At 40.7% G+C, this 24139-nt stretch overlaps 1 protein-coding gene across 2 annotated transcripts in view; it reads right to left on the minus strand.

Moving 5' to 3' along the window:
• Positions 1-24139, minus strand: part of TTC33 (tetratricopeptide repeat domain 33) — an 880297-nt gene that overhangs the window by 776679 nt on the left and 79479 nt on the right. For both annotated transcript variants that reach the window (XM_053701230.1, XM_053701231.1), the window contains exon 2: positions 18516-18734. In XM_053701230.1, the coding sequence (XP_053557205.1) occupies positions 18516-18733 (218 nt within the window). In that variant the 5' untranslated portion in view covers position 18734. The remainder of the gene's footprint in view (positions 1-18515; positions 18735-24139) is intronic.

Here is a 24139-nt window from a genome sequence, read left to right on the forward strand (position 1 = left end):
ATGATAGGACGGGGACGAGGCAACACATTGGTAAACCGATTACAAACCAAGGGTTTCAAGAGGGAGACATGAAAAACATTGGAGATGTGCATTGCAGGAGGAAGGTCAAGAGCGTAGGCCACAGGACTGACCCGTCGAAGTATTCGAAAAGGACCAACATAACGGGGAGCCAGGTTATTGGAAGGCACACAAAGGTTCAAGTTGCGGGAGGACAACCAAACTCTCTCACCAACCTGGTAGGAAGGTGCAGGCAGACGCCTACGATCAGCCTGGAACTTTTGGCGCTGCATACAACAATGAAGGCAATACTGAATCTGCACCCACGTGGAACGGAGTTGCCGGAGATGCTCCTCCAAAGCCGGAATACCCTGAGACATGAATGAATCGAGCAACAAGGATGGTTGAAACCCATAATTCGCCATGAACGGGGATAACTTGGAGGAAGCATTAATAGCACTATTACGAGCAAACTCTGCCCAAGGTTACAGTTCAGACCAATTATTGTGGTGATCTGAGACATAGCAACGGAGGAACTGTTCCAGAGCTTGATTAGACCGTTCCGCAGCCCCATTGGATTGAGGGTGATATGCAGAGGAGAAGAAGAGCTGGATCCCCATTTGAGCACAAAAGGAAAGCCAAAATCTGGAGACAAACTGGCTACCCCGGTCCGACACTATCTCCTTGGGTAATCCATGTAAACGGAAGACCTCACGGGCAAAAATTTAAGCAAGCTCCTGAGCGGTAGGCAACTTCTTCAAGGGAATGCAATGTGACATTTTAGAAAAACGGTCAACCACCATAAGGATAACAGTATTGCCATTGGAAACAGGGAGCTCGACAATGAAGTCCATGGAAAGATGTGTCCAAGGACACTCACCATTAGCAGTAGGTTGAAGAAGACCCACAGGAAGACGTCGAGGAGTCTTATTCTGTGCACAAACTGAGCAGGAGGCAACATACGCAGCAACATCAGAACGAAGACCTGGCCACCAGAATTGTCGAGTAACAGACCAAATAATTTGGTTCTTGCCTGGGTGACCTGCGGCTTTAGGATAGTGGCAAGTGTGCAAAAGTTTAGTTCGAAGATTATCAGGAACAAAACACTTACCAGTAGGTGCATTGGTTTGTGCAGCCAGGATCTCCTCCCCAAATGGAGAAGTCAAATTAGTACGTATGGTAGTAGGTACAGACTCCTCCTTGGACAGAGGTGAAAATTGTCGAGAGAGGGCATCAGCCCTAACATTCTTACTACCAGGCAGGTAGGAGACCACATAATTAAACCGAGACAAAAATAGCGCCCATCTGGCCTGTCGGGGCGACAAACGTTTTGCTTCAGATAGATAAGTTAAATTCTTGTGGTCAGTAAGAATGAGCACTGGCACACTAGTACCCTTGAGAAGATGCCTCCATTCTTTGAGTGCCAAAATTATGGCCAGTAATTCCCTGTCGCCAATTTCATAATTGCACTCCGCTGGAGACAATTTCTTAAAGAAGAAACCACACGGATGCAAGGAACCGTCAGGTGTAGGACGTTGAGACAAGAGAGCACCTACTCCAGTCTCAGATGCATCGACCTCAAGAACGAAAGGCAGGACAGGGTTAGGATGAGCCAGAACTGGAGCGGCAGCAAAGGCAGTCTTAAGACTATCAAAGGCCTTAATGGCAGTAGGTGACCAATGGAGTGGATCATTCTCTTTACGGGTCATGTCTGTGATAAGTTTGACCAAGGAAGAAAAGTTTTTAATAAACTTTCTATAGTAATTGGCGAACCCCAAAAAACGTTGAATAGACCGAAGACCAACTGGGCGACGCCACTGCAGAACTGCAGATAACTTGTCAGGATCCATGGAGAACCCTGCAACGGAGATAACATAACCTAGGAAGGTTACTTGAGTCTGATGGAACTCACATTTCTCAAGTTTACAAAACAGGCCGTTCTCACGTAGTCTCTGAAGAACCCGTGTAACATCAGAACGATGAGCCTCAAGTGTGGGTGAGTGTATGAGGATGTCGTCTAAGTACACCACAACACACTGTTGCAACATATCTCGTAGGACATCATTAATAAATTCTTGGAAAACAGCAGGAGCATTACATAGGCCAAAGGGCATTACAAGATACTCATAATGCCCGCTCCTGGTGTTAAATGCTGTTTTCCATTAGTGGCCCTCCTTCATCCTAACGAGATTGTACGCTCCTCTCAAATCAAGCTTAGTAAAGACCGTTGCTCCCTTGAGGCGGTCAAAGAGTTCCGTAATAATCGATGCATGGTCTTAACTCGCCACCCTTTTTCTTCACAAAGAAGAAGCCAGCCCCTGCAGGAGAGCAGGATTTGCGGATGATCCCCCGCGACAGAGCATCGGAAACATACTCCTCCATAGCACAATTCTCTGCAACAGACAGAGGGTAAACCCGGCCCCGAGGAGGAATGGCTCCGGGTTGCAGGTCTATGGCACAATCGTAAGACCGGTAAGGAGGAAACGTACCGGCACGCACCTTGTCAAAAACGTCTAGGAACTCTTGGTACTCTTCTGGCAATTGAGATACTGAAGAAGTGCACAAGACTTTAACTGGTTTCTGAAGACAAGTGGAAATACATTGCAGAGACCACGACAAAATTTCGGACCTGCGCCAGTCGAGACTGGGATTGTGCTTTTGGAGCCAAGGATAACCCAGAACAACCGGAAAATGCGGAGAGTTTATCACCTGGAACTGGAGGGTTTCAAAATGGAGAGCCCCAACAGCCATGGACAACGGAGCAGTTTCGTGAGTAACGAGTGCGGGCTGAAGGGGCCTGCCATGAATGGCCTCAATAGCAAGCGGAACGAACCGAGGCAAAACAGGAATGGAGTGCTTCAATACAAAAGCACTGTCAATGAAATAGCCCGCAGCACCAGAGTCATCAAGAGCCTGGGTGACTATGGAGGAGTCCACCCAGGAAAGGACAACCGTGACCAAAGGTTTCTCCTTTAGCGGATCCGGGGACAAGGATAAACCACCTAAGGTCTGCCCCCGACAGGACCTTAGGTGTGAGCATTTCCCGGCCGTGTAGGACAAGACTTCAAAAGGTGGCCCTGTAACCCACAATAGAGGCAGAGCCCCTCCCTCCTCCTAAAGGCCCTCTCCGTAGCGGAGAGATGTGTGAATCCCAACTGCATCGGCTCAGCAGTACCTGGTGACTCGGGACCAGGAGGCATGGGAGGAGAGGGAGGCATGGGTGGGAAAGAACACGTAGGAGACAACGGTACAGGAGGCTTCCGCAAGCGCTCCTTGAAAGAAGGCCTCTCACTTAGTCTGATGTCAATTAGGATCAAAAAAGACACCAATGCCTCGAGATCTTCTGGTAAATCTCTGGCAGCAACTTCGTCTTTAATCGCTTCAGAGTGCCCATGAAAGAAGGTGGCAACAAGGGCTGGTAAAGGTGGATTATTAGCACCATCAGGATTCATGGCCCTTGCGTAATGTCAGGGTGCCAGGAATCAGACTGAGACGAGAAGTGCAAAAATAATCACACCTTTATTAATAGCAAAAAATACAAAAAAAAATGTCCACAAGTCAAATAACAAGCCAGGAGTCAAAACTAGAGCTGGTAGTCAGACAAGCCGAGTCAGGAGCCAAAGCGAGTAGTCAGACGAGCCGGAATCAGGAACAAGGAGAACAGCAGAGTCAGGAACAAGCCAGGGATCAGGAACCAGGAGGGACGGCCAGGTAATACACAGGAGCTCTCACAAACAGGTCTGAGACAACGCAAGGGCAAAATATACTGAACAAAGGCCCTTTAAATAATAAGTGATGACATCACAATTCTGAGACTGCATCCTGTCTCACATGGATGATGTAAACCAGTCTGGCCATAAAAGGAAGTACAGGAAGTGAGCAGCATCTCCCAGAATGCACCAAAGTCAGCAAGAGAGGTGAGTAAAATGGCTGCCAGCAGCACATGGCAAGTCAGGAAAAAACCCTGACACACGGTCAAATATGTTGTGGTAAAGCAAATCTATAGAGCATATCTAGATATTCCCATAAAAAGAAAATTTATGCTTACTTGATAAATTGATTTCTTCTACAATACGACGAGTCCACAGATTCATCCTTACTTGTGGGATATTATCCTCCTGCTAACAGGAAGTGGCAAAGAGCACCACAGCAGAGCTGTATATATAGCTCCTCCCTTCTCTCCACCCCCAGTCATTCGAACAAAGGTATAGGAAGAGAAAAGAAAAGCTAAAAGGTGCAGAGGTGACTGAAGTTTTGAACACAAAAATATAATCTGTCTAAAATGACAGGGAAGGCCGTGGACTCGTCGTATCGTAGAATAAATCAATTTATCAGGTAAGCATAAATTTCCTTTTCTTCTACTAGATACGACGAGTCCACGGATTCATCCTTAGTTGTGGGATACAATACCAAAGCAACAGGACACGGATGAACGGGAGGGACAAGACAGATACCACTGCTTGAAGAACTTTTCTCCCAAAAATAGCCTCCGAAGAAGCAAAAGTATCAAATTTGGAAAATTTGGAAAAGGTATGAAGGGAGGACCAAGTCGAAGCCTTACAAATCTGTTCAACCCTTCAGAGAATTCCAGACTGCACCCCAGCCCAAGAGGCTGGTGTCCGTTGTCACGATTACCCATGCTGGCCTGCGGAAGCACATTCCCTGGGACAGATGATCCTGTGACAACCACCAAAGAAGAGAGTCTCTGGTCTCTTGATCCAGACTTATCTGAGGAGATAAATTTGCATAATCCCCATTCCACTGTCTGAGCATGCACAGCTGCAGTGGTCTGAGATGATAGCGAGCAAACAGAACGATGTCCATTGCCGCTACCATTAATCCAATGACCTCCATACACTGAGCCACTGATGGCCGAGGAATGAAGTGCTCGGCAAGTATTTAGAATCTTTGACTTTCTGACCCCCGTCAGAAATATTTTCATGTCTACCGAGTCTATCAAAGTTCCCAAGAATGGAACTCTTGTTAGTGGAACTAGCGAACTCTTTTCTACATTCACTTTCCAAGCGTGAGTTCTTAGAAACGCCAACACGATGTCCGTGTGAGATCTGGTCAGATGATAAGTTGATGCCTGGATCAGAATATCGTCCAGATAGGGCGCTACTGCTATGCCTCGCGGCCTGAGAACCGCCAGAAGGGACCCTAGCACCTTTGTGAAGATTCTGGGAGCTGTGGCCAACCCGAAAGGAAGGGCCACAAACTGATAATGTTCGTCCAGAAAGGCGAACCTTAGAAACTTATGATGATCTTTGTGGATAGGAATGTGAAGATACGCATCCTTCAGGTCCACGGTGGTCATATATTGACCCTCCTGGATCATTGGCAAAATTGTTCGTATAGTCTCCATCTTGAACGATGGGACTCTGAGAAATTTGTTTAGACATTTGAGATCTCTTTGAGATCCCTCTCATTTGAGATCCCTCTTTTTTGGGAACCACGAACAGATTTGAGTAAAACCCCTGTCCCTGTTCTAGTTATGGAACTGGGCAAATTACTCAGATGGTATAGAGGTGTTTTACACATTGTAAGAACGCCTCTCTTTTTGTCTGGTATACAGACAAACGTGAAAGATGAAATCTCCCTCTTGGGAGAAAATCCTTGAATTCCAGCTGATACCCCTGGGACACAATTTCCAATGCCCAGGGATCCTGAACATCTCTTGCCCAAGCCTGAGTGAAGAGAGAAAGTCTGCCCCCTACTTAATCCGGCCCGGATTGGGGGCTGCCCCTTCATGCTGTCTTGGTAGCAGCAGTGGGCTTCTTGGCTTGTTTACCTTTATTCCAGGCCTGGTTAGGTCTCCAGACTGACTTGGATTGAGCAAAATTCCCCTCCTGCTTTGTAGCGGAAGAGGAAGTAGAGGGTCCTTCTTTAAAGTTTCGAAAGGAACGAAAATTATTTTGTTTAGCCCTCACCTTAACAGTCTTATCCTGAGGTAGGGCATGACCTTTACCTCCAGTAATGTCAGAAAGGAATAGCTAAAAGCTTAGATTTTGATGACACATCAGCAGACCAAGATTTCAGCCATAACGCTCTACGCGCTAAAATGGCAAAACCTGCATTTTTCGCCGCTAATTTAGCCATTTGAAAAGCGGCATCGGTAATAAAAGAATTAGCCAGCTTGAGAGCCTTAATTCTATCCAAAATATCATCTAATGGGGTCTCAACCTTAAGAGACTCCTCTAAAGCCTCGAACCAAAAAGCTGCTGCAGTAGTAACTGGAACAATGCAAGCTATAGGTTGAAGAAGAAAACCCTGATGAATAAACAATTTCTTTAGAAGACCCTCTAATTTTTTATCCATAGGATCTTTGAAAGCACAACTGTCCTCAATAGGTATAGTTGTAAGCTTAGCTAGGGTAGAAATAGCTCCCTCCACCTTAGGGACCGTTTGCAAAGAATCGCGAATGGTGTCAGATATTGGAAATATTTTCTTAAAATTAGGAGGGGGAGAGAACGGAATGCCTGGTCTATCCCATTCCTTAGTAACAATGTCCGAAATTCTTTTAGGGACTGGAAAAACATCAGTGTAAGTAGGTACCTCTAAATATTTATCCATCTTACACAATTTCTCTGGTGGTATCAGTATCAGACCAGTGTGCGGCCGTGGGCGGACCTGAGAAGGCCCGCGAAATGGCCATTTGGGAAGAGATTGAAGAGTGTGTGGGAGTCATCTGGGAGTAGTGTGGGGTGGTCAAGCAGTGGTGTGGCTGTGGTACAGCTCAAAAGTGTAAGCAATAAAGTGAGTATTGTACAAATACTTTATATTGCCTTACTGACATTTTTTTTTTTAACTTCTTTTGTGGTTTGTATTTTTATGCTCCAAGAGTGCATTGGACATTGAGAAACATGTACAGTAAGATTCTGTAGTGTACTGTTAAATAAAGGGACTTTATACTATCTATGTAACCACAGCACAGGTAGCACTAACTAATTTTATTTTAACTATTTTGTGGTTTGTATTTTTATGCTCCAAGAGTGTATTGGATATTGAGAAACATGTACAGTAAGATTCTGTAGTGTTAAATAAACGTTTTATTGAAAAAACAGAATTTATGTTTACCTGATAAATTACTTTCTCCAACGGTGTGTCCGGTCCACGGCGTCATCCTTACTTGTGGGATATTCTCTTCCCCAACAGGAAATGGCAAAGAGCCCAGCAAAGCTGGTCACATGATCCCTCCTAGGCTCCGCCTACCCCAGTCATTCGACCGACGTTAAGGAGGAATATTTGCATAGGAGAAACCATATGGTACCGTGGTGACTGTAGTTAAAGAAAATAAATTATCAGACCTGATTAAAAAAACCAGGGCGGGCCGTGGACCGGACACACCGTTGGAGAAAGTAATTTATCAGGTAAACATAAATTCTGTTTTCTCCAACATAGGTGTGTCCGGTCCACGGCGTCATCCTTACTTGTGGGAACCAATACCAAAGCTTTAGGACACGGATGAAGGGAGGGAGCAAATCAGGTCACCTAAATGGAAGGCACCACGGCTTGCAAAACCTTTCTCCCAAAAATAGCCTCAGAAGAAGCAAAAGTATCAAACTTGTAAAATTTGGTAAAAGTGTGCAGTGAAGACCAAGTCGCTGCCCTACATATCTGATCAACAGAAGCCTCGTTCTTGAAGGCCCATGTGGAAGCCACAGCCCTAGTGGAATGAGCTGTGATTCTTTCGGGAGGCTGCCGTCCGGCAGTCTCGTAAGCCAATCTGATGATGCTTTTAATCCAAAAAGAGAGAGAGGTAGAAGTTGCTTTTTGACCTCTCCTTTTACCGGAATAAACAACAAACAAGGAAGATGTTTGTCTAAAATCCTTTGTAGCATCTAAATAGAATTTTAGAGCGCGAACAACATCCAAATTGTGCAACAAACGTTCCTTCTTCGAAACTGGTTTCGGACACAGAGAAGGTACGATAATCTCCTGGTTAATGTTTTTGTTAGAAACAACTTTTGGTGTCTTAAACAGTGCCTGCCGATATTATTATATCAAAATACCCAGATAAAATGATTCCTCAAGGCTAAATATGTGTTAATAATCAATCGATTTAGCCCAGAAAAAGTCTACAGTCTTAATAAGCCCTTTTTGAAGCCCTTATTTACGATCGTAATAAACATGGCTTACCGGATCCCATAGGGAAAATGACAGCTTCCAGCATTACATCGTCTTGTTAGAATGTGTCATACCTCAAGCAGCAAGAGACTGCTCACTGTTCCCCCAACTGAAGTTAATTGCTCTCAACAGTCCTGTGTGGAACAGCCATGGATTTTAGTGACGGTTGCTAAAATCATTTTCCTCATACAAACAGAAATCTTCATCTCTTTTCTGTTTCTGAGTAAATAGTACATACCAGCACTATTTCAAAATAACAAACTCTTGATTGAATAATAAAAACTACAGTTAAACACTAAAAAACTCTAAGCCATCTCCGTGGAGATGTTGCCTGTACAACGGCAAAGAGAATGACTGGGGTAGGCGGAGCCTAGGAGGGATCATGTGACCAGCTTTGCTGGGCTCTTTGCCATTTCCTGTTGGGGAAGAGAATATCCCACAAGTAAGGATGACGCCGTGGACCGGACACACCTATGTTGGAGAAATGAAGGTGTTATAGTAATTTTTAATAAAATCGTGATTAAATCGCAATCACGTTTTTTTAAAAAAAAAATATCGCAATTTTTTTTCACCTATATCGCCCAGCCCTAGTTTATCCCTTATATTATTATGATGGTAGCAAAATTCAACTAGAAATTAATGATCCTTGGAATCTTCACAATTGGTGTCACTTTCCGGAGAGAAACATATTTTTTAAATAAGAAGTAGAGTATTACATTTCTTAATATCCCAACTCATGAATAATGTAATTTAATCAGCCATTACAACGATCATCAAATTAAAATGCATTGCTTCTGAGAGAACGTATAGTTTTAAATTGGATCGCTGAGTGATTTTATAAGAATAAAAGAAAGGTAACATTTGCTAACAGGCACAAGGCACAACATAAAATGGTAATTTGCTAGGGATAATACTGTAGAATGAAAGAAAACTAAACTAAATAAGAAATAAGATATTCTAAATGTTATGGAAACTGTAAGTAATATTTAGAAGAAAGTAAGATTTAAAATTGAGTTAAACTAAAATTTTAGTAACTAAAAAGTGACCCCACTAGTGACTTACTCTGTGCTAGAAGTAAATACACATCTCATACTGATTACCTCAGGGGGCAAAACTATGAAAATGGCCTAGGTCTATGATAATATCCATAATACAATATAGCTGCCAAAATATGTTGGACAAAATGGTTGCTGGTGTCCATATGCACGTAATATAATACCAAATGTTTGGAGAACTTTTAAGAAGTAGGGAAAAAAATTAAACCAATCAGAAAAATGGAGCAATCAAGTTCATTATAATTGTTAATAAATAATATTAAATTAATTATAAATGTTTAGCTAATGATATTTAATTACAATAATATAAAGCACATAAAAAATCACAGACTCATCTCAGAAAAAAATGAATAGATTCCTTACATAAAATACGTTAATGTTATGTAAGGTGGTAAACACAAAGACTGTAAAGGAATTCAAAAATGCCTGGGACACGCATAAGGCTATCCTAAGGAAAAAGTAACATGTAATATGGGTAGACTTGATGGGCCTTTTTGGTTCTTATCCACCATCAAATTCTGTTACTATGTTTCATTGGCTGCTGAACTCTCTTTATTTACAATATCTTCCTACTGGATTAACTCTTAAAGTAAAAGTAAAACAGAATTTATGTTTACCTGATAAATTACTTTCTCCAACGGTGTGTCCGGTCCACGGCGTCATCCTTACTTGTGGGATATTCTCTTCCCCAACAGGAAATGGCAAAGAGCCCAGCAAAGCTGGTCACATGATCCCTCCTAGGCTCCGCCTACCCCAGTCATTCGACCGACGTTAAGGAGGAATATTTGCATAGGAGAAACCATATGATACCGTGGTGACTGTAGTTAAAGAAAATAAATTATCAGACCTGATTAAAAAACCAGGGCGGGCCGTGGACCGGACACACCGTTGGAGAAAGTAATTTATCAGGTAAACATAAATTCTGTTTTCTCCAACATAGGTGTGTCCGGTCCACGGCGTCATCCTTACTTGTGGGAACCAATACCAAAGCTTTAGGACACGGATGAAGGGAGGGAGCAAATCAGGTCACCTAAATGGAAGGCACCACGGCTTGCAAAACCTTTCTCCCAAAAATAGCCTCAGAAGAAGCAAAAGTATCAAACTTGTAAAATTTGGTAAAAGTGTGCAGTGAAGACCAAGTCGCTGCCCTACATATCTGATCAACAGAAGCCTCGTTCTTGAAGGCCCATGTGGAAGCCACAGCCCTAGTGGAATGAGCTGTGATTCTTTCAGGAGGCTGCCGTCCGGCAGTCTCGTAAGCCAATCTGATGATGCTTTTAATCCAAAAAGAGAGAGAGGTAGAAGTTGCTTTTTGACCTCTCCTTTTACCAGAATAAACAACAAACAAGGAAGATGTTTGTCTAAAATCCTTTGTAGCATCTAAATAGAATTTTAGAGCGCGAACAACATCCAAATTGTGCAACAAACGTTCCTTCTTCGAAACTGGTTTCGGACACAAAGAAGGTACGACTATCTCCTGGTTAATGTTTTTGTTAGAAACAACTTTTGGAAGAAAACCAGGTTTAGTACGTAAAACCACCTTATCTGCATGGAACACCAGATAAGGAGGAGAACACTGCAGAGCAGATAATTCTGAAACTCTTCTAGCAGAAGAAATTGCAACCAAAAACAAAACTTTCCAAGATAATAACTTAATATCAACGGAATGTAAGGGTTCAAACGGAACCCCCTGAAGAACTGAAAGAACCAAGTTGAGACTCCAAGGAGGAGTCAAAGGTTTGTAAACAGGCTTGATTCTAACCAGAGCCTGAACAAAGGCTTGAACATCTGGCACAGCTGCCAGTTTTTTGTGAAGTAACACAGACAAGGCAGAAATCTGTCCCTTCAAGGAACTTGCAGATAATCCTTTCTCCAATCCTTCTTGAAGAAAGGATAGAATCTTAGGAATCTTTACCTTGTCCCAAGGGAATCCTTTAGATTCACACCAACAGATATATTTTTTCCATATTTTGTGGTAAATTTTTCTAGTTACAGGCTTTCTGGCCTGAACAAGAGTATCAATAACAGAATCTGAGAACCCTCGTTTTGATAAGATCAAGCGTTCAATCTCCAAGCAGTCAGCTGGAGTGAGACCAGATTCGGATGTTCGAACGGACCTTGAACAAGAAGGTCTCGTCTCAAAGGTAGCTTCCATGGTGGAGCCGATGACATATTCACCAGATCTGCATACCAAGTCCTGCGTGGCCACGCAGGAGCTATCAAGATCACCGACGCCCTCTCCTGATTGATCCTGGCTACCAGCCTGGGGATGAGAGGAAACGGCGGGAATACATAAGCTAGTTTGAAGGTCCAAGGTGCTACTAGTGCATCTACTAGAGTCGCCTTGGGATCCCTGGATCTGGACCCGTAGCAAGGAACCTTGAAGTTCTGACGAGAGGCCATCAGATCCATGTCTGGAATGCCCCACAGTTGAGTAATTTGGGCAAAGATTTCCGGATGGAGTTCCCACTCCCCCGGATGTAATGTCTGACGACTCAGAAAATCCGCTTCCCAATTTTCCACTCCTGGGATGTGGATTGCAGACAGGTGGCAGGAGTGAGTCTCCGCCCATTGAATGATTTTGGTCACTTCTTCCATCGCCAGGGAACTCCTTGTTCCCCCCTGATGGTTGATGTACGCAACAGTCGTCATGTTGTCTGATTGAAACCGTATGAACTTGGCCTTTGCTAGCTGAGGCCAAGCCTTGAGAGCATTGAATATCGCTCTCAGTTCCAGAATATTTATCGGTAGAAGAGATTCTTCCCGAGACCAAAGACCCTGAGCTTTCAGGGATCCCCAGACCGCGCCCCAGCCCATCAGACTGGCGTCGGTCGTGACAATGACCCACTCTGGTCTGCGGAAGGTCATCCCTTGTGACAGGTTGTCCAGGGACAGCCACCAACGGAGTGAGTCTCTGGTCCTCTGATTTACTTGTATCTTCGGAGACAAGTCTGTATAGTCCCCATTCCACTGACTGAGCATGCACAGTTGTAATGGTCTTAGATGAATGCGCGCAAAAGGAACTATGTCCATTGCCGCTACCATCAAACCTATTACTTCCATGCACTGCGCTATGGAAGGAAGAGGAACGGAATGAAGTGTTTGACAAGAGTTTAGAAGTTTTGTTTTTCTGGCCTCTGTCAGAAAAATCCTCATTTCTAAGGAGTCTATTATTGTTCCCAAGAAGGGAACCCTTGTCGACGGAGATAGAGAACTCTTTTCCACGTTCACTTTCCATCCGTGAGATCTGAGAAAGGCCAGGACTATGTCCGTGTGAGCCTTTGCTTGAGGAAGGGACGACGCTTGAATCAGAATGTCGTCCAAGTAAGGTACTACTGCAATGCCCCTTGGTCTTAGCACCGCTAGAAGGGACCCTAGTACCTTTGTGAAAATCCTTGGAGCAGTGGCTAATCCGAAAGGAAGCGCCACGAACTGGTAATGCTTGTCCAGGAATGCGAACCTTAGGAACCGATGATGTTCCTTGTGGATAGGAATATGTAGATACGCATCCTTTAAATCCACCGTGGTCATGAATTGACCTTCCTGGATGGAAGGAAGAATTGTTCGAATGGTTTCCATTTTGAACGATGGAACCTTGAGAAACTTGTTTAAGATCTTGAGATCTAAGATTGGTCTGAACGTTCCCTCTTTTTTGGGAACTATGAACAGATTGGAGTAGAACCCTATCCCTTGTTCTCCTAATGGAACAGGATGAATCACTCCCATTTTTAACAGGTCTTCTACACAATGTAAGAATGCCTGTCTCTTTATGTGGTCTGAAGACAATTGAGACCTGTGGAACCTCCCCCTTGGGGGAAGCCCCTTGAATTCCAGAAGATAACCTTGGGACACTATTTCTAGTGCCCAAGGATCCAGAACATCTCTTGCCCAAGCCTGAGCGAAGAGAGAGAGTCTGCCCCCCACCAGATCCGGTCCCGGATCGGGGGCCAACATTTCATGCTGTCTTGGTAGCAGTGGCAGGTTTCTTGGCCTGCTTTCCCTTGTTCCAGCCTTGCATTGGTCTCCAGGCTGGCTTGGCTTGAGAAGTATTACCCTCTTGCTTAGAGGACGTAGCACTTGGGGCTGGTCCGTTTCTACGAAAGGGACGAAAATTAGGTTTATTTTTGGCCTTGAAAGACCTATCCTGAGGAAGGGCGTGGCCCTTACCCCCAGTGATATCAGAGATAATCTCTTTCAAGTCAGGGCCAAACAGCGTTTTCCCCTTGAAAGGAATGTTAAGGAGTTTGTTCTTGGAAGACGCATCCGCTGACCAAGATTTCAACCAAAGCGCTCTACGCGCCACAATAGCAAACCCAGAATTCTTCGCCGCTAACCTAGCCAATTGCAAAGTGGCGTCTAGGGTGAAAGAATTAGCCAATTTGAGAGCACGGATTCTGTCCATAATCTCCTCATAAGGAGGAGAATCACTATCGATCGCCTTTACTAGCTCATCGAACCAGAAACACGCGGCTGTAGTGACAGGGACAATGCATGAAATTGGTTGTAGAAGGTAACCTTGCTGAACAAACATCTTTTTAAGCAAACCTTCTAATTTTTTATCCATAGGATCTTTGAAAGCACAACTATCTTCTATGGGTATAGTGGTGCGTTTGTTTAAAGTAGAAACCGCTCCCTCGACCTTGGGGACAGTCTGCCATAAGTCCTTTCTAGGGTCGACCATAGGAAACAATTTTTTAAATATGGGGGGAGGGACGAAAGGTATACCGGGCCTTTCCCATTCTTTATTTACAATGTCCGCCACCCGCTTGGGTATAGGAAAAGCTTCTGGGAGCCCCGGGACCTCTAAGAACTTGTCCATTTTACATAGTTTCTCTGGGATGATCAAATTCTCACAATCATCCAGAGTGGATAATACCTCCTTAAGCAGAGCGCGGAGATGTTCCAACTTAAATTTAAATGTAATCACATCGGGTTCAGCTTGTTGAGAAATTTTCCCTGAATCTGAAATTTCTCCCTCAGACAAAACCTCCCTGGCCCCCTCAGACTGGTGTAGGGGCATTTCAGAACCATTATCATCAGCGTCCTCATGCTCTTCAGTATCTAAAACAGAGCAGTCGCGCTTACGCTGATAAGTGGGCATTTTGGCTAAAATGTTTTTGATAGAATTATCCATTACAGCCGTTAATTGTTGCATAGTAAGGAGTATTGGCGCGCTAGATGTACTAGGGGCCTCCTGAGTGGGCAAGACTCGTGTAGACGAAGGAGGGAATGATGCAGTACCATGCTTACTCCCCTCACTTGAGGAATCATCTTGGGCATCATTTTCAGTGTCACATAAATCACATTTATTTAAATGAGAAGGAACCTTGGCTTCCCCACATTCAGAACACAGTCTATCTGGTAGTTCAGACATGTTAAACAGGCATAAACTTGATAACAAAGTACAAAAAACGTTTTAAAATAAAACCGTTACTGTCACTTTAAATTTTAAACTGAACACACTTTATTACTGCAATTGCGAAAAAGTATGAAGGAATTGTTCAAAATTCACCAAATTTTCACCACAGTGTCTTAAAGCCTTAAAAGTATTGCACACCAAATTTGGAAGCTTTAACCCTTAAAATAACGGAACCGGAGCCGTTTTTAACTTTAACCCCTTTACAGTCCCTGGTATCTGCTTTGCTGAGACCCAACCAAGCCCAAAGGGGAATACGATACCAAATGACGCCTTCAGAAAGTCTTTTCTATGTATCAGAGCTCCTCACACATGCGACTGCATGTCATGCTTCTCAAAAACAAGTGCGCAATACCGGCGCGAAAATGAGGCTCTGCCTATGATTAGGGAAAGCCCCTAGAGAATAAGGTGTCTAAAACAGTGCCTGCCGATATTATTTAACAAAAATACCCAGATTAAATGATTCCTCAAGGCTAAATATGTGTAATATATGAATCGATTTAGCCCAGAAAATGTCCACAGTCTTAATAAGCCCTTGTGAAGCCCTTATTTACTGTCTGAATAAAAATGGCTTACCGGATCCCATAGGGAAAATGACAGCTTCCAGCATTACATCGTCTTGTTAGAATGTGTCATACCTCAAGCAGCAAAAGACTGCTCACTGTTCCCCCAACTGAAGTTAATTTCTCTCAACAGTCCTGTGTGGAACAGCCATGGATTTTAGTAACGGTTGCTAAAATCATTTTCCTCATACAAACAGAAATCTTCATCTCTTTTCTGTTTCAGAGTAAATAGTACATACCAGCACTATTTTAAAATAACAAACTCTTGATTGAATAATAAAAACTACAGTTAAACACTAAAAAACTCTAAGCCATCTCCGTGGAGATGTTGCCTGTACAACGGCAAAGAGAATGACTAGGGTAGGCGGAGCCTAGGAGGGATCATGTGACCAGCTTTGCTGGGCTCTTTGCCATTTCCTGTTGGGGAAGAGAATATCCCACAAGTAAGGATGACGCCGTGGACCGGACACACCTATGTTGGAGAAATCCTAGCGTTTTACAAAGCTAGGAATGACTTTTGAAACAAATAAAGGGGACTTTCATTCATAAAGTATAATATACTTCATGTAGAAAGCTCCTTTATTTGTTTTAACTGATCACTGTTTTTAGCTGCTTCAGCAGCCCAAGGCTAAAAAAAATTTTGCTTAGAGGTGACGTTTTCACCTCTTAGCCAATAGCCGTACGGTAAATCCGGCTTGGTGCACATGAAAACGTCACCTCTTAGCAAAAACATTTTTTTAAACGTGTGCTGCTGTAGCAGCTAAGAACGCTGGTCAGTTAAAACAAATAAAGGAGCTTTCTACATGAAGTATCTAAAACTTCATGAATGAAATTGCCCTTTATTTGTTTCAAAAGTCAATCCTAGCGTTTGTAAAACGCTAGGATTTACTTTCACTTCAAATAATTTTGGTATAGTAATTAACTAACACACGAGTATCTGGTCTTTAGGAGCCAAACAAATAAAACATATATAAAGTTCAGAAATAACCATGAAGAGCGTATTCTATGGCGTTAAATTGTTTCGTCCAGGACAGATTTGATAATGGTTAAAAAGAGCATAAACGAAAGGGAAAATTGAGAAAATAAAATGCCTTGATGTGTTAAGAGAATTTTATTATTGCAGTATTAATTAATATAAATTTGTTTATAACCCCCGCTGATAAAATCATCTCCAGACCAGCAATGCACCACTAGGAGATTGATAAGTACATATGGTGAATCAATGATGAGAGGCATATGTGTATAGCCATTAATCGTCAGCTAGCGCAAAGTAATGCATTGCTGCTCCTCCGCCTATCTAGGTATCCTAGGTTTGATTTTTCAAACAAAGAATACTAAGAGAACAGTACATTTCTTAACAGAAGTAAAATTAAATGTCTCAATCCTTTTTCCTCCTGTGCCAAGTGGAGTTTAGCTTTGTTTTGTCTTTTTGGCTGCTTACAACTTCAACACGTATTTCAGTGACCCAAACAACTTATTTTATTCAGGCCCAGCAGATTCAGAATGTATCATTAGTATATTTATATTCCATAGTATATTAGAAAGCAGCAGCAAAAAATATAAAAAAATAAAAAAACATATATTTTTGTTAAGGAGCTTAGTAAGCATTATTGAAAATGTCCAGGTGACCTCTGTAACTGTGCTCACCATACTAAATTGTCATTGAGAGTATCAAAATGTGAGATAGGGACCCATAAGGCTTCTGGGGCTTATGATATAAGAGTGGCCCCTTTGTGCCAGCAAACAAACAAAAGCACAGTGATCAGCTGACTATTCAGACAATTCATATATTTACATATATTGAAGAGAGTGATTTGAACTATAGAATACATTTTATTAAGGCTCTCTATGCATAACAGATATTTTTTTTGTTATTGAGGCTATAAAAACAATCCTGTGTGTTGTGTTTTTACTTTAAAAAAATAATGTTTGGGGCTTATGGATTTCAAAGAACTCTACCATTTGGAATAACGTCATTTTTTTCAAATAAGGGGCCTTGGAGGTCTGGGGCTAGTTAGGGAGCCGAGGTGTTTTGGGCTAAATCCCAATAAATACGAATTGTAACTCTAAGGTTCAGCAGAGTTTTGTAGAAAGACTATGGGGCAGGAGGTACCATATCTGATCAGCTGTTCTGCTTTAAAAAAACAAAACATCTCAAACCAATAATTGCAGTAAAAAGGATCTTAGTTTTTTTTAAAAAACTTTAAGACTTGGCAGATATGTTATTCTATATCAACACAACACAACTGTAATTACAAGGTGTTTACTGTCCCTTTAAGTAAAATATCCCCTGATAAAATAAAAAAGAAAACTATGAGACCTTTTCAAATAACTTCAGATTGGTGCTGTTTTTTGCCTCTTCCTCTTGTTCCACTTGGTACATGAGAACAAAGAATAAGGGAGCTAGAGATGATCAAAAGATATGGAAGGAAAAGCATCTGTGCAATCACTACTGTCACTTTCTCTCTAGTGACTCTTTGTGTCCAGTGGGTCATAGCAGAAAAACATGATGAAGCCAACCTTACAATCAGCAGCTGCCTAAAATACTAAAAAAACTATTAACCAAATCAAAGTCACAGAAATGTATAATACACGGGGGGCTTTTTGGAGTGAAGAAAGGATTAGCTGGCGTTAAATGAGATGTTGCACAGAGGTTTATCAGATGGATCTGAATCATGTTTTCATTATGTTCAAGTAACATCTCATTCCCATAAAACGCATTAGGTTACCAAACATCTTGCAAAGACTACTTGATACACAATATGATTGAAAGATGTCTAGCACCACCATGTGGCGTAACAAGGGAAAGATGCAATGTGTTGTTAGTTCTATTAAATGGGTTAGAAAAATCTTTAATTTTAAAGTCCTTGACTTGTCTAAAAAATATTATATTCTGATGAAGGGGTCTGTTTGAGCCCCGAAACGTCAATACATTTTAATTATTTTTTGACTCACTACTAAGAAGCCCTGAGAGTACATTCATTTGCTACATATACATATAGTATATACATACGTACATATATATATATATATATATATATATATATATATATATTTATATATAGTATTATATGCATCTAAGATATATGTATATAAAGTATTTATGGAAAACATTAAAAAAGAAAAGAAAATTAACAAACATTTAAATGAAATGTGAGCACCAATAATAAACATTTGTAATAGGTCTTTTACAGTTTTTCCTCTCCCCCTCTTAGATTTCTAAATACAAAACGTATATAAACATATACATGAATGAATGGAGGTGTATCTTACATACAGTTTATACTGTTATCCACAAAACCTAACTCTCTGTAGTTATAATTATACGCAAGTAAAATATTAAAAGAAGAAAACTACCTTCCGTTTTGAGCTAGTATGGCTCCCTCTTCTTTCAGCTGTTTACTTTTCTCTAGGTTACTCTCCAGGAGAATTCCTTTTTTGCGTTTAACAGATTGAATCCAATCTACATCCTTGCGAATTTTAGCAGCTTCCTCTGCAGCTTCAGATTCAAAATGCTGGGAAGTAGCCTTTGAAACCTTCTCTCCAATTTTCCTCTTCCAGCCAAAAGAAGCCATTCTATGGAAACAAGAGGATATAAGGAATGTCTTACATTTAATGCACTAAATCATATTTCTAATAAAATGATATTCCTAATTGGTACAGTATAAGCAAAGCACCCACCACCTGGTACAGAGAGTATGTGTGTTATTCAAATGCAAATGGCAGATGCATGTCCAAGTTATCAAAAAACACCATATTAGAATTACATTTTTAAACAACTTTACAATTTACTACTATTATAAAATTTGCTTCATTCTCTTGTTATCTTTTCCTAAAGGAGCAGCATTGCACTACTGGCAGCTAGCTGAACACATCTAGCTATCCAATCACAAGAGACAGATGTGTGCAGGCACCAATCAGCAACCAGCTCCCACTAGTGTAGGATATGTGTGTATTCTTTTTCAAGATACCAAGAGAACGAAGCACATTTGAAAATAGAAGTTAATTTAAAAGTGTCTTAAAATGACATGCTCTATCTGAATTGTGCAGGTTTAATTTTGACTTTCCTATCCCTTTAAGATTAAATTGAACATAACGGCATCTTAGATTGATATAATGTAGTGTCGGTAGAGTTCTACAAAGGCAGTGTTTTGGGCCAAATCTTAATAAATACAAATAATCCATGGCTTGTAACTCTAAGGTTCAGGAGTGTTTTTTAGAAAGAGACTATGGGGCAGGAGGTACCATATCTGATCAGCTGTTCTGCTTTAAAAAACAAAACATCTCAAACCAAGGGAAGCGGAAAAAGTGTTGAGAATGACGCACCATAATGTGTGTTAAGTATTTTACATTGAGATCAACAACTCTAAACGCTGTTACAAGGCAGCGTTATTGCAATGTTTTTAAGGATGACTGTCCATTTAAATTTAAAAAATGGTAAAGAAACTAACAGTAACATAGTAAATGAGGTTGAAAGAAATCAGAGGCCCATCAACTTCAATCTATGCAGATCCGACCTGATTTACAAAAAGGTGCAGAAGTTACAGATACAGAAATAGAAATAAATGGTTCTGGTTATTCAAGAGAAAACACAATTTTAATATAATTATTTGAAACAATAACAATAATTCAATATAACAGTTAACAAATAGCCCATAATTAGGTAGTCATAAATAATTATCAACTTTATTATTAAAGTGTCAAATATCAATGTTTCAAGCATGCTTTAGATCTTCATGAGAAGCCTGCATGATGAAAGTTCAGACCTTAAATGTTGATATTCTTTAATAAAGCTGCCTAGATTTTATGCCACTGTATGGATTATTTTAGATTGTATTGAATACGTACAGACCCTGTCTAAAGACTGATAACTTGATGAAGCTTTTATCTGTAAAAGAGATAACGGGTATGACCACAGCCCGATCAGGACAGCCAATAGCCAGTTCACATTTTGCAGTGACCCACCAGCACACTAAATAAAGATATGAGACTAGCTAAGTGTAGTATAATTACATATTGCAAATATTTTCTCACAACGTTCATAATGTGATAAAACTATCAAATCTGAAATCTAAATGAAACTTAAAAAAGTAGACATCTTGAAAATATACTTTAACGCTGAATTAAGGGAAATCTTCTGGACTAAAATTATTGTACTTCCCTTATGACGAATCAAGTGCTACATAGTGAAATAAAACTAGTTCCTTCTCAATGCTAAAGAGATCTAAAACTACAGACCAAGAGCAATCACAAAAAGTCCAGGACATTTTTAGAAATCTGTAATATGGTGTTCTGATTCCTAATTTTTCTACAAATCATGCTGCACATATTTTTTTTTTAGAGAATTTTGAACACCAAGATTGGGAAACAATAAATTATTTGGTGTTACAGAAGTCATTAAATAATGTCAAACCTGAAACACATTTGTGATATTATAACTCACCATATATTAAAACTCACCATATCATAAGGGGGCTATTACAATGTTGTTGTAAAGAACTAGTTTACAATAGTGAATAAGTAACAGGTTGAAAAACTTACAAAGTTGCTGTAGAGGAACAAAAATTAACGTAAAAAAAAAGCAGATGGAAAAGGAACTAAATAAGACTGAGACATAGACAGCAAGAGATGTATGAGTGCAATACTAAAGGCTGTAAAGACGTCTGAAATACCAAGCAGTAGCCACTTCTGAATAATGAGGATTCTTTCCTGTCTAAAAGCAAGGGTAAAAAAATGACAAGCTGCATAAGAGGGATAATATATAACAGTCTAGTTGGAGCCACAAAATCCAAATATAGAGAGAAAAGATTTCAAGTATGAACAGTCAGATTATGTCTTTCAACGCTAAGACCAAAAGCTGAGTGCGTGTTTACTGGTGATAGATTTTAAAACACAGAAACATTGATTTTGACGGCAGATAAGAACCATAGGCCCAATAAGTCTGCTCAAAATTACTAAGTGTAAGTTAATTTAGTTCATAGGGTAACTTTATGCTTATCCCAGGTATTATTTAAGTTTCCCATTGTGTTTGTCTTTACCACATCAAATGGAAGTTACACAAATCAACCACCCTTTCTGTGTAGAAAGCTTTTGCAAATTAAACCTGAACCTGCTACCCTTTAGCATGAGATCAAGACCCTTTTTTCTAGGATTACTATTTTTGTGAAAAATACACACAGCCTCAGCTTTATTAAGCCCCTTAATATACTTGAACGTTACTATCATATCATCTCTTTATCTTCTCTCTCTCTTAATAAGATGGAATTACTTCACATTCAAGTTATACAGTAAAAGCAAATGCTGTTTAACCCTTTCAGTGTAAAGTACATCTTAGATGCATTCTAACCACTTAGCCAAATCGGACATGCTCTACGACATGCGCTACAAAGCCAAGCATACCGCATAATGTGACATACATCAGACATGTTAGAAGCCAAAGCAGATTGTGGATTTGGTGTTTTCATGAGCTGTAAGCCATAATCATCACAATTATGACAAATCACGGTTTGAACTATCTTGCTTTGCATGTAATGAGTCTATCTCATATATTAGTTTCTTTTTTTAAGTTGCATTTGTAAAATAAATTAACTTTTGCACAATAGTCTAATTTTTCGAGTTTCACCTGTGTATATATATATATATATATATATATATATATATATATATATATATATATATATATATATATATATACCAGCCATCTTAGGTACTGGCAGCTATCTGCCAGTACTTAAGATGGCTGGTACTAGTTGGAGGGGTGAGGGTTAGAGAATTGTTTAGAAGGGATCAGGGAGGTGGGAGCGTTGAGAAGGGATCCCAAGACTGCAGGGGAAAAAAAAACATAAAAAAGCCCTAAACTAGCAGACTGTCTGCAGTACCTAAAATGATGGTGAGGATTGTGGATGGGGAGAAGAGAGCTGTTTGGGAGGGATCATGGAGGTGGGAGGGTAATCCCTACACTAAAGCAAATATTAACCTTACAAGCGAACTGATTAACCCCTTCACTTCTGAGAATTTCAGAAGTGTGGTGCGCACTGCAGCATTTAGCGGCCTTATTTTTAGCAAAACACAATGGCAAAGTCAGGATCCCAGAGAAACTTTACAACCATTTGTGTTATGACTGCACAAGTGGTATGTAAATAATTTCTGTGCAAACTGTGAGAAACCCAAAGTTTGTAAAAAGAAAAAAAAAAAAAGTTTAGTTTTTTTTTATCACGTGGCAGAGAAAAGGTGGTGTGAAATATACCAAATTGGGCCTAGATCAATACCTTGGGTTGTCTACTTAAAAAATATATAGTTTTGATAGGTTAATAAAAAAAAAAACAAGGCTCTATGTCTGTTTAAATGGAGTGATAGCAAAAGGCTAAACATTCTCTGGTATTTGGGGCAAGTTTTTCTCTGAACAAACAAGCAAGAGGGAAGGAAATGTCTGCTTGTTCTTTCCCTATAAAGTAAATAACAAAGGACCCAACGACACTTTCACTACCAGCAATGCATGTAAATTGCAGAGATGCATAATGTTATCACAAGACAGAGGCACTTCTTCTTAGCTTGTGGTGCGAGGAAGGGGTGTCCTTAAAGCTCATATCTCACCCTTGTGGTCCATACATATATAAAAAAAAATACTTTTAAAAGTGGAAAATGTGCCCTTTTGAAATGAGGCTTAATAGGGAGTTTTTGGTGAAATAGACAGATAAACTAACAGACTTCTCCTACAGTATTATTTAAAAGGCCAATTATTCATATTAAAGAGAAGTTCAATTTATAGGGGCCGATTTACTAAGCAGCGAATGCTGCTCATTCCGGAATCAGGAGTTAAGAAGCAGTAGTTGTAAGTTGTTAATTAACAAGGCCGGATTGGCCTACCAGGAAATTTCCTGGTGGCCTGTAGCAGCTGGGGCTGGCCAGCTACAATTTAAAGGGTGGCGCTGCTAGTGAGGGGATGCAGTTGTATCACCTTTCTTCTTTTATCTTTTGAACTCTACATATTTAGAACAGTAATGGTGAACCTTGGCACCCCAGATGATTCAGAACTACGTTTCCCATTAAGCTTAGGCACTCTGCAGTCGAGCATCATGGGAAATGTAGTTTTTAGACATCTTGAGTGCCAAGGTTCGCCATCACAGTCCTAGACCATGTACCATTTAGTAGCCTCCTTTGAATGGTTTCTAGCGTCTAGTCGAGTCACTTTGAGACACTGTTTTAGTCTTCTCAAAATCCTACTATGGATAATCATTTTCATACTGTAAAAGGGAGTCATGGATAGTTGTAGGATGGGATTTTTATTCCCAGTCTGGCCCTGTTAATTAAAACAGTGATATAGTATATAGTGATATAGTTTAAAGTATATAGAATAGTGGCAGCTATCATTTTCATTCTTTATTTAATTTAAAATAAATGGTTTGGAATGCTACAACCAAAACCTAGTCTAATAATTAATTGTTTAATTTTGAGTATATTGCATGTTATCGAACTGTCCGTCCCTCCCCCCCCCCCCCCTCAGATCTGGTCACTCTAATCTTTATAACATATGATTGCTTTAGTAATGGAAACCAACTGCCTAAATGGTGACTTTTAAGGAGCTCTAGGCTAATCTAGCAAACCCATATAAAGATTAAAGTGTCAGTAAACATTAAAAATAATGTTATATAATTCTGCACATAGTGCAGAATTATATAACATTATATTAGCGCAAACGTTCTAAAACAAAATTTCCCCTTTGAATTTTAAAAAAAACCTGCTGTTTTACAGCGCATCGGGCCAGCTGTATAGTCACAGCCCGGCCCGAATGCGCCATAGCACTAAGTGCAGCTCGCTCCTGCTGTCTGACAGAGCAGGAGCGAGCTGCTTTTAGTGCTATGGTGAGGTCGGGCCGGGCTGTGACTATACAGCTGGCCCGATGCGCTGTTTGAAAAAAACAGACCCGCTCAGAAGATCACAGAGAGCGGGTCTGTAAAACAGCAGGAAATTTTGTTTTATAA

Source organism: Bombina bombina, chromosome 2 (genome assembly GCF_027579735.1).
Source record: "Bombina bombina isolate aBomBom1 chromosome 2, aBomBom1.pri, whole genome shotgun sequence".
Taxonomy (NCBI): Eukaryota; Metazoa; Chordata; class Amphibia; order Anura; family Bombinatoridae; genus Bombina; species Bombina bombina.